Below are 10,984 nucleotides of genomic sequence, written 5' to 3'. Positions count from 1 at the left end.
TATAAGATTAATATATAATAATTTTTAATACGATAAATCTTTACTTTTAATACGCCCCAAGAGCTGGCTAAGTAAAAGTTCTAACGGTATATACAGAGGTATCTTCGAACTATTTAAAGCATTGATGATAACGTTGGTCGGATACTTGACTGGCTTGATCAGGAAGGTCTAGCAGAAGATACCATTGTTGTCTATACTTCAGACCAAGGGTTCTTCCTCGGAGAACATGGTTGGTTTGATAAACGTTTCATGTACGAGGAGAGCTTCCAAATGCCCTTTATCATTCGCTACCCACGCGAAATCGCACCCAAGTCGGTATGCAGCGAGTTGCCCATTCCTTACTCTTGAGATTTTACCTAACATCAACCTTGTAGTTCTATTCCATGCGTCTTTTTTGCTGCGGCGACTCCTTCGTATGCGGCCGAAGTAGCACCTCTACAACTCAACGGCTACCTAACAGTCTACGTCAACCTGTGCTGGGTTATGGGCAAGATGATCTCATTTGGCGTCCTCACTTCGATGCTAAAATATCCTACAGAGTGGTCATACCGTATTCCCTTCGCCATCCAATGGGGATGGCCACCATTCATGATTGTCGCTATATTTCTCGCCCCCGATCTCAATTGGCCCGATTCCCTATGGTATCGCAGCTAATATCGGGGCCTCTAACCTCCGAGTTAAGACAATCTCCCTAGGTAGAAACACCTACTACTTTCTGTCCATCATCAACGTCATCGTCTCTCCCTACCTGCTCAATCCACAGGAAGCGAATCTTCAAGGAAAGGCTGCTTTTCCTGCGGCAGGACTCACTATTATGCTCCTTGTTTGGACTTACTTTAGGTTACCTGAGATAAAGGGGATGACAACTGAAACTCTCAATCATCTGTTCTATAACAAGGTTTCAGCTAGAAAGTTTTTGGAGGCTTCAAAGCAGTACCAGTAAAGCCGCGATAGTATTCCTCTAGAATAACACTTGAACATAAGCACTTCTAGCAGCACTACTATCAACTTCGCTGCATGTCTTACTGCTTAAAGTTCTCGTCTGCCGCTTTTCTTCTCAAATGCATAAGGCTCATGGACAACCGTAGATCATCTGCATAAAGGAAAATCGAGATATTTGCCATATTAACATTGATCCCCAGGACATGCTCCAAATAATCTCCCAAAGTCTCGTCATCATGACGAACCTGTGTTGGCAACCGTCAAGCAGCTGAAGCCGCCGCTCAGCATCTTCCTGTACTCTTTGTTACCGTCATAAGCCTTGAGGTTACTAACAGTGGTGAAAGAGCAAACATTTGTGATGTGGCAAAGCCAACATGCCGCTGGAAGCATGCCTGTCAATATATATCAAAGAGAGAACAGGGCATCGATAGGACATTGAAGTCCCCCATAAGTCCCGGTTAATTGTATCATTCGCTTTGGCGAATAGCCCCGCTAGGAAGCCAACGACGTTCAATGAGAGCTCAAAGAGGCTGTCTGGCTCCTTATAGGCTCAAACCCCGAAGAGGCAACCGTACAAACGCAACATGCTGTGACAGGCTGATTTCGCCTCGCATCCATTCGAGCGGGGTAGTAATCATGCAATTGATAAGCTCGAATTCGACGTACTGGGTTTCTCTTCACAATCCTGCTACGTAATCATCTGCTTTTATCTTTCTCGTTACTGTATAAACACGAAGTTGTAGCCACAGCCTCATCTGCCTTGTCGACTATCATGTCGGATCCTGAAGAAATCGCGACTGAGGAGGCAATACTCAAGGCCATGTCTGATTGCTGTCATGATTTCCCAGATCAGATGTTCAAAATCGCCCATCGATACTTCACTCGATACAAAAGAATCGGATTGATCACCGACCTAGACAAGGCTATCAGCATGGCAACTAAGGCCATTGATCTCACGCCAGAGAATCACGCACGTCTAACTCAACGTCTGATCAACCTCTCTGTCTACTGGCACGAAAAATACCCAAGAAGTGATCCACAGAATGTTCAAGGGCTTCGAGACTCCATTAAGGCCTCGCGAAACGCAATTGCAGCTCTTCCAGAAGCTTATCCAAACCGGGGAACAATTCTTGATCAGTTATCCACAAAGCTGGGATTGCTCTTCATGCAGACGCGAGAGCTAGTACTTATCGAAGAAAACATTGCAGTCCAGCGAGAAGCTGTGGAGGTAACACCAATCAGCAATCCGAAGCGTGTTTTTTTTCTAGCCAACCTGGCTGCTCCCCTTACAGGCCGACACCAAGTTCTCGGTAACAAGGAAGATCTCGACGAAGCAATTCAAATATGTCGTGATGTCATAGCGCAGACGGATGAAAACTCGCCCCAGCTTCTCGAAAGACTCGGTAACCTCTCGCTAGGACTAAGCGAAAGATATGATACACATGGCGACCAAATCGATCTTGACGAAGCAATCGAAGTTGTGAAACAAGCTATTGAAGTTACCGAAGAAAACAGTCTGGAGCGCATGGCCCAGCTGAGTAATTATGCTAATTTCCTTGGTGACCGATACCTCAGGGCGGGAAACATCAGCGATCTTGAAGAGTCCATTCACATATTTGATATGGTCTGTGGCCATCTCGCAGATGAGGAAGTGTACCTGGATAGACACAAATGTTTCAGCAACTTTGGCATCCAACTAAGTCGCAGATACAGAAGGATCGGAACCGTGGCTGATTTGAAGCAAGCTATACAAGTCGGACGAAAGGCTTGTGAACTGAGTCCCGAAGACGACAGCAAGTCGAAGTACCTATCCAATCTAGCAATCATCTTGAAGCACGAATACTTCAGAACAGATGATCCAGAAGTTCTCGAGGAAGCCATCGGCGTGCAGAGAAAGGCTGTAGAGGCCGTCCATAAGAATCACCCCAACATATTTGCCACACTTCACAATCTTGCAACCCTTCTGACTACGAAGTACAAGCTTACGCAGAAGCTGGAGGACCTTGAAGAGGCATTGAGACTGGGGCGGCAAGCTGTGGACTTGACACCGGAAGACCATGCCAACAGAGCGGCTTGTCTCAACACTCTGGCAGTGCAGTTGAGTGACATGTCCAAAAAGACTGGTTTGTCGAGCCATTTACACGAATCCATCCGTTATGGGCGAGAAGCACTGGATATAACGGAAGAAATCCACCCAGAGCGTGCTAATAGGCTTGTCAACCAAGGTGGCCGATATGGTGATTTGTTCTGGGGGACGAAAGAGAGAGAACATCTCGATGCTGCCATTGAACACTTATAGTCTGCCTTATCTAGAGCTGTCACTTACGACGATCCTCGAATTCGTGCAGGAAAAGAACTCGTCCAGTACTACGCGGCAGTACCTGACTGGGATAAGGCTTATGAAGCTGTCAAGACTGCGATGGACCTTGTTCCCAATCTCATTGCACAGACGACTAGCAATGTTGATAAGCAAGATGCACTGGTCCAAGTTTATGGCCTATCATCCGATGCAGCGGCTGTGGCACTGTCGGCGAACAGAGGAGCACTTGCTGCATTACGGTTTCTTGAACAAGGGCGGGGGATGATGGCAGCTTCAGTTGAAGAATCACGAATGGAAACTCTCGATCTTCGTACTGAGTATCCCAAACTCGCGGAGCGTTTGACTCGATTACAAAATCAAATCCGTTCTTCTGGAGCTGTCGGTCATTCCAGAGATGAGATCCACAGGCCTTCATCATCAGGACGGCAGGTCGGAATAAGCCATGACCTGGACGAGCTTCACAAACTACTTGACGAGATCCGCCGAAAGCCCGGATTTGAAGACTTCCTCTCTGCGCCGAGCGAATCCAGCATCAAGAATGCTGCAATTCCAGGAGCGATTATGGTTATCAATGCCAGCGAATTCCGTCGTGATGCAATTATCGTGGAGCGCGACCAGATTCGCAGCATTCCCTTGCCTCTGCTTACAATCCTCGATATAAGGTCCAATGCCCAACAAGCCCACACTTCAAGTCCAAAGATACTCGAGTGGCTGTGGCATACTATTGCTGAACCCGTCCTGGGTGCGCTAGGAGTTACTGAGGTTTCTCCTGAAGAACGTCTGCCACGGATTTGGTGGATCCCAACAGGCTTGCTAAGCATATACCCTCTCCATGCAGCTGGCCGACATTATCAAGGATCGCAGGAGGCCGTGATCGACAGAGCCATGTCATCATATAGCTCATCTATCAGGGCCATTATCCGGACTCGGAGTCGTGCAGGTCTAGACCCGTTTCCCTCGAGCAACGAGCGGGCCTTACTTGTGTCCATGGAGTGAACACCAGGATACAGTACACTCCCATCCGCGGGCAAAGAAGTAGCTCAGTTACGCCCAATCTGTGAGTCCAAAAGGTTCGAGGTAGTTCAGCCAAAGTCCCTCAAAGAAGAGATTGTTTCGCAGCTTCCAGGGTGTAAGGTCTTCCACTTCGCTGGTCACGGTGCCACTAACCTGCGCGAACCTTCCCAAAGTAGCCTTCTGCTGGAGGATGAACCTCTGACTGTGTCAACACTCCTCGACACCAACATCCAGCAATACTCACCATTCCTTGCATACCTTTCGGCGTGCGGTACAGGACAGGTTGCTCACGAGAAATACCTAGATGAAAACATTCATCTTATTAGTGCCTTCCAGCTAGCTGGATTCCGTCATGTCATCGGTACTCTTTGGGAGGTTGGCGATGATATCAGCGTTCATATGGCAAGGATCACCTACGAAGCTATTCAGCGTGGTGATTCTGCAGATGAATCGGTATGCCGAGGCTTGCATAAAGCGACATTGAAGCTACGCGATCAATGGCTAAAAGAACAGCGTCCAACTTGTGGTCGCAAGAGGAAGGCAAGATATATTCCACGAGATGAAGGGGAAATGATGCTTGGTCACCGTGATATAGAAGCCTTGGATGATGATGAAGAAGAAGTTTCGAGATTACCACAATGGGTTCCATATGTTCATTACGGAGTATAGATCATAGCTAGATATATCTAGTGTAATGGAGATCCGAGCTGAACTTCTCCTCGGGGTTCGCGGCAGCTTATTATGCATGCTATATGTGTAATCTACTAGTAGAGCTTCATGGCATCTACATTATCATTCTCCCTGCCTTCTAGTCTTTTCATACCACTTTTCAAGCTGCTTCCATTTGTCTCATCACTGGACAAGACATTTCTTGTTAAATCCTTCACTTTCCGAATCTCGGCAGACATTTGAGATGTAAGTGCCACGATATCCGCACCGCAGTTTACAAAATGGAAACCTTACTCATATCGCTGAGCAGCTACTGAGAAATTAGCATACCAGATACAGCTTTTCAGAGAGCCCGAGCTCTGTCATTTGGCCCGATAAAGAGCATATCTATTGCGGTATCGTCAATAAATCTGTGATGAGATCCAGCGTGGACAGCGACGTGGCATACCAATACCATCAACCTTGGCAATCTCCTCAACGTTTTCCACGCCTTTGCGAGACTCGATTTGCACGAATATCATCACATTGCTATTTGCGTTGATCAAATAGTCACGACCGGTCAGGTTGAAAGCTGCTGGAGCAAACATGGCGCCAGTGCCTCGGAAACCATTTGGGTAACTCTTTGAGGGGTATTTGGCGGATTCAACAATCTGCATCGCTTGTTCCTTCGTCTCGCACATCGGCACCATGATCGCATGGGCTCCTGCATCCAGTGCTCGCTTCACCATCCACGGCTCACCGGCCGGAATTCTAACAACTGGTGACACGCCACTTGACGAAATGGCACTGATTTGAAGGTACCTGTTGTGATCATCGATATGGCCATGCTCACAGTCAACAAGAACCCACTGCCATGTTAGTCGTATTTGACTTATCCTAGAGTAGACTGACTGACATCTTGACCAAGAGGTGCAACGATTTTGGCGAGAGCATGCCCCGGTAACGCAAGCCATTGTCCCAGGCTTGGACCTTGACGATCTCTAGCTCGTTCTAGGGATTCCAGGAGGCGTGTTTTCCCGGAGGTATTGACGACTGGAGAAGTATTTTGATAAGCCATAGTGAGTTCTATCAGTGCAACTAAGCAGTCAAGAGAAGATCGGTCAACCGGCCATATTCATGTGATGACTTACAAAGTATGGCTCGGCCGGAGCTCGGTCCGGAGTGGGTCGACCTCTCGTTCAACTGATCGACATTATCGTGTCCCCTCCCTAAATAACGTTAAGGAGGGTAGATAAGCTTCTTGGCTCGGCCAACAGAAGTGATTCCGATATCGCTGGTCATTTGTTTCGCCCTTTCGTCCTCCAGAATTCCTTCTAGACCGTGAATAACGGTGTCTATTCATCCCGTTACTAATCGCATCTAACATCTAACATTATCAATATTTGTATCACGATCATGAGTTCACACGACGTCATCACATCACGAGTTTGGCAGGCATGCGTGACTTGCCGAAGGAAAAAGGTCAGTTTTGAATTACTTGTATGTTCACGGTACATTCTCTCACTCTACGGTAGATCAAGTGCGACGGAAATAATCCCTGTCATAATTGCGACTCCCGCGACCTTGCGTGCGAGTATCCTGGGAGCAATGACAATGGTTCTCACAGTCGCAAGTCTCTGGCCTAGTACCATATCTAATCATGAATCAGTGTTGACGTCTCGTAGTTATGCAGCAATGTATGAAGCTCGTTATCGGGAGCTTGATGAGTTTTGTCAAAAGCTACAGGTTGTAGCAGCACAACTAACAAATGCTATAGACAGACTACCTCAGGGAGGATGCACTGATGCTTGTTCCCACGTCTCTTCATCTGCGTCGCCCAATCAGAGATTATTGCCTCAACAGGGCAAAGTCTCAGCAACAACCGGCACCGCCACTGATTCAGGAAGCAACGGTCACTCTCAACCGCGGCCCAGTGATGCTGACGAGCAAAATACCGACCAGAGTCAGGAGCAAGTGAATAATTCTGGAGAGTTCGGAACTCAAGCATTTGGCTCCTTGGTCCACGACTCATATGGCGCTCTGAGGTTAGTCCTCAAAAGTTCTGCTTGTGGTAAGTGCTCAATTGAGTAGGTTCGTTGGTGGCGCGAATAATGAGTTTCTGCTGCAAGCGGTTGATAGCTTGACTCTGGAACCATGCCAGGGCTCTGATGATTCCCCTTACTCCGTCAGAAGCCAACAAGACACAACTAAGATGATAGAGAGACCAAAGCCTGAGCTTCCATTCTTTGTTCATGGTCTCAGATGGCGTGACCTACCCTACCTCCCCAAAGCGGAGGACGTGAATCTACCACCGAAATACATCGCTAATATGCTAGTTGGCCTATATTTTGAGCATTTTCACTATACCTTTCCTGTAATTTACAAGCCGTATTTCACAGAAAGCTACAAGACTCTATACACATCACAACGAGGCTCCATACAAGATACCGGGTTTGTTTCGATCTTCTTCGCAGTTTGTGCTTGCGCATCAAGTTTGACCGCCCCCGACGGGAATCACTCATCTTTCCCTGGGCTTGAGTTTTATGAGAAGGCTCTGGTCTTGCATTACGCTACAACTGGTCAAGCTACCAAGTCTCGGGTACAGTGCCTAGCATTGATCTCGATGTGTTGTGCTGGTTGGAATACTTTGTCAACGAGCTGGAACTTTTCTGGTCAAGCTATAAGAGCTGGTCAAGAATTGGGGATGCACTTAGAAGTAGTAAGTGAGCAGAGCTCAAAAGTGCTGAAGAGGTTGACTCACCAGGAATAGGCACCGTCAACCACGGAATCCCCAAGAAGTCCAGCCGCTTCAGTTGAGGTTGAAATTTACAGACGAATCTGGTGGAGCATCTACTGCTTAGATAGGTATGTTCAGAGGATTCATTGATATCTCGTCTGCTAATCGTCGTAGAATTACTTCTATCTGTCTTGGGAGGCCAATGGCCGCAAATGATAGCGACTGCTACTGTGCCTTACCACTTCCCCTCGGAGACGAGGAACTAGATACACTATACAGTGTAGAGGGAACTTTAGACCATGACATGAACCAACGTTCAGCTCTATCAGGCTTTCTAGATATCATAGGGCTTTGCAAAGTAGCTGGTGAAGTGCAAAGCATTCAATCGCCGGGTGAGATACGCGACCTTGGAAGAAAGGCTGGGCAGAAAAGGGTCATGGATCTAGCTCTGGGGCAAGAAAAGTCATTAGACAGCTGGCTCAAAGATCTTCTAGAACACCTACAATCATACGAGAGGTATTGGAACCACTAGAACCCTTTAAATGTCTGCTAATCATTGGCCATTGCATCAGCATTATGAGTTTAGGGTCCAAATCTGAGCTCTCTGTTCAAGGTTTGATCATGCACGATCGAACACTCGTTGCTTTATACCAGTAAGTTTCAACAGATCTCTAGATTCAGTGAAGAGATCACTCACACGATAGTTCTAGGACTTTTGCCCGTAGAAAGCACTCATTCAGCCAGCGGCAAACCGTAGAAAATTGTATGACCGCTGCCAGGAGTTGCATCAATAATTCAAGGCATATAAGAGACTTTGTACCACCTTCCAACTATCTAGCATTATGTGTAAACTACCTTATTATATATGGTCTTGTTCTGTAGGTACATCAGAATGAAGGCCGGCCGAAGATCTGGACAGGCTACGAATGACGGACCCGGAAAACATACGGGAGGATAATGACTTGCAGCTCTGTATTAAGCTTCTAGGAGACTTGGAAGGAACCTGGTCCGGTGCTACCAGGGGGAAGATTATCATTGAGGAGGTACTACGGACTTCTTATGACAGCCAAGTGGGACAGCAAATAAACATGGATTTCCAGACATTGTTCCAGAACCCCGACCTTGATTTGACCAACTTGGACTTATCCCAGGGTTTTTTTGAGACTTTTTAGGGAACATTTATTTGATAACCCTCTAGCGGTGCACAGATAGCATGAAATCAAGGTTAAGATGCTGGATAAAGTTCTTATGTAGAAACATCCCAAAATTGTACTACAACCTTTCTCACTCGTCTGACTCCCTCTTCAATCTGCTCTTTCTGTATAGGGGTCAGCAACTATATCTTGCAAAGTTGAGGAAGCCATTCTTACAGATGGACTTGCAAACGAGAACCGGAAAAATGCAGACTCTGGATCCGCCCCTCTAGCTACGGTGGAAGTCTTGTCAGGGCCTTGCCAAGCATAATAATAAGACCCAGGTGTCAGAAGGACTAGTTGTTCTGCCAGGGTTTCCCAAAGTTCGGTAGCAAAAGCCTGCTCTAGGTCTTCAATCTTCTCATCGCGAAGTTCAGTGAACCGGCGGACCCCATGGAAATAGAACTTTGACCAGACAAACATCCCTTCTTTGGGCTCGATGTAACTGAAGATAGGCATGAGCTTTCCGTCTGAGTCTGGGATAGAGGCAACGTTGCCTTGAGCCTGCAGCACTGGAGATTTGGTTGCCGGCAGAACTATGAAGGAATCTTCAAAGGCCGTAATAAGCCAATCTCTTCTGGCTCTATACTGAAACTGGAGGCCTTGGAGCCATGTTAGATAGCCATCAATGCCCCAGTTTTGGAACAGAGCCAATGTCAATGCTTGACTCAGCCCAGCTGGGTCTTGTGTCTCGACTTCAGTGACCCGCAGCAACCTCTCTGTAAACACTGAGTTGGCCATAAAGAACCCTAGCCTAAGGCCAGGGAAGAGGGTTTTGGAGAATAACTCAAGATGGATAACGCGTCCCTAAGTATCCATCAAGAGAAAAGAGGGTATCAACAATTCGAGAAATTTGTCAGATAATACAGGCGTAAAGGTCAGCTCCCTTTTTGTGGACTTCGGGAACTGAAGACAATAGTATGGATTGTCTTTGATAAGTATAATGTCTTGATGGTTAGTGTAATCAAAGACAGATCTTATGAACCGTTTACCCACCAAATTCGACACAAACTGCGTAGATTTCCCTTCTTCGCTGAGCTGAAATTGTAACTCCTGTTGGGTTTGAGCCTAAGTGGATAAGGTATAGACTGTAGTTAACTGTCAGTATTGTTCAAAGTTTGCTCACGTTGACCTACAGCCTAGGTCGCCTTTGACCCATGGTCGTTTCATCCCAACTTTCCAGCATCTTTCGTAATCCTGTAGCGGACATTCCTTGTTCATCGGCCGAGACTGATGTTGCCCTGATGCCCAATAGTATCCACAAAGCCTGAGCTAATGGATAAGTGAACTCGTCAACTATCACATAGTCATTATCCTCGGAAAGAAGGCCAACGACTTTAGACCATGCGTTTGTGTTTCCAGGGTGCAGAAGATATTCGTGTTCACAAGGGGGAGCATGCATACAATCAGTGAGCTCTCTTGCTAAACTCACGAGTTTCTTGTTACCAGCACCGGGGCCTTTGAATGGTTAGCAGGCGGGCATGGTGTTATCGTGTTGCTCTTGGGCCTACCATATTGCAGGAACTCGGTTAAGTCCAACTTGCCACTATTCGGGCCACGTCCAAGATCAAGGTTTACCAGTGGAGTTTCGAAAGAAGGTTCAGTATGCGGTGGCTCACATTCGAAGACTGCTCGCTGGACTGGGAATAGAGATGGATGAGGCAGACCTGGTATAACATTAGTTGAAGGAATCAGCTAACCAAAAAACGGCTCATGATTACCTCCCGCTAGGCTTATCATGCCATCCTTTCCCATAAATCGAATAATATCTTTGAGTGGTGAGGGATGACGCGCTTTGCTCTTTTCATTTATATGATGAGAAAGGTCTATCGGAAGATATTTGTGGTTGATGCTACCCATTGTCGTCCAAAAGAAAGGTAAGACTTATTGTCAGTGATGTCTGTCCTAGTTCTAGGATGTCCTATCTTGAAGTGAGTTTTATTATTACGAACCGAGCTGTAACCAGACTGTCTAATAAAGCCAAAGGTCATCCGTCCGTTGATATCGGGCGGAGATCCGATGAAGTGTGGAGTTGATGACAAGATAGGCAAATGCAGCCTAATCCGGGCGGATCTCGGAAGCGGAGCATACCAGAATAGAAAGCATGAATCACAGGCTTCTCCAAATGTA

At 46.8% G+C, this 10,984-nt stretch overlaps 5 protein-coding genes across 5 annotated transcripts; 3 read left to right on the top strand and 2 right to left on the bottom strand.

Annotated features, from left to right (window-relative positions):
• Nucleotides 1–270: 270 nt before the first annotated feature.
• FSUBG_8537 (MFS maltose permease) lies at nucleotides 271–654 on the top strand (the record flags this gene model as incomplete). The annotated part of the gene is made up of 2 exons (XM_036686954.1): nucleotides 271–311; nucleotides 375–654. The coding sequence occupies 2 exons, from the start codon at nucleotides 271–273 to the stop codon at nucleotides 652–654; spliced, it is 321 nt and encodes a 106-aa protein (XP_036536027.1).
• A 1,060-nt stretch (nucleotides 655–1,714) lies between these two features.
• Nucleotides 1,715–4,945, top strand: FSUBG_8536 (uncharacterized protein; the record flags this gene model as incomplete). The annotated part of the gene is made up of 3 exons (XM_036686953.1): nucleotides 1,715–3,179; nucleotides 3,291–4,149; nucleotides 4,333–4,945. 3 exons carry the CDS (start codon nucleotides 1,715–1,717, stop codon nucleotides 4,943–4,945), a joined length of 2,937 nt encoding a protein of 978 aa, XP_036536026.1.
• Nucleotides 4,946–5,288: 343 nt separating this feature from the next.
• On the bottom strand, nucleotides 5,289–6,002 carry FSUBG_8535 (aldolase citrate lyase family; the record flags this gene model as incomplete). Its single annotated transcript, XM_036686952.1, has 3 exons — nucleotides 5,289–5,332; nucleotides 5,394–5,793; nucleotides 5,841–6,002. 3 exons carry the CDS (start codon nucleotides 6,000–6,002, stop codon nucleotides 5,289–5,291), a joined length of 606 nt encoding a protein of 201 aa, XP_036536025.1.
• Nucleotides 6,003–6,619: 617 nt separating this feature from the next.
• FSUBG_8534 (transcriptional regulatory) lies at nucleotides 6,620–8,193 on the top strand (the record flags this gene model as incomplete). The annotated part of the gene is made up of 4 exons (XM_036686951.1): nucleotides 6,620–6,969; nucleotides 7,016–7,643; nucleotides 7,695–7,789; nucleotides 7,836–8,193. 4 exons carry the CDS (start codon nucleotides 6,620–6,622, stop codon nucleotides 8,191–8,193), a joined length of 1,431 nt encoding a protein of 476 aa, XP_036536024.1.
• Nucleotides 8,194–8,907: 714 nt separating this feature from the next.
• Nucleotides 8,908–10,714, bottom strand: FSUBG_8533 (Aromatic amino acid aminotransferase; the record flags this gene model as incomplete). The annotated part of the gene is made up of 6 exons (XM_036686950.1): nucleotides 8,908–8,979; nucleotides 9,032–9,608; nucleotides 9,847–9,942; nucleotides 9,991–10,312; nucleotides 10,366–10,521; nucleotides 10,576–10,714. 6 exons carry the CDS (start codon nucleotides 10,712–10,714, stop codon nucleotides 8,908–8,910), a joined length of 1,362 nt encoding a protein of 453 aa, XP_036536023.1.
• Between the last annotated feature and the right edge of the window lie 270 nt (nucleotides 10,715–10,984).

This window comes from Fusarium subglutinans, assembly GCF_013396075.1.
Source record: "Fusarium subglutinans strain NRRL 66333 chromosome Unknown NRRL66333_c0000117, whole genome shotgun sequence".
Taxonomy (NCBI): domain Eukaryota; kingdom Fungi; phylum Ascomycota; class Sordariomycetes; order Hypocreales; family Nectriaceae; genus Fusarium; species Fusarium subglutinans.
This window is presented reverse-complemented; position numbering and strand designations above follow the sequence as displayed.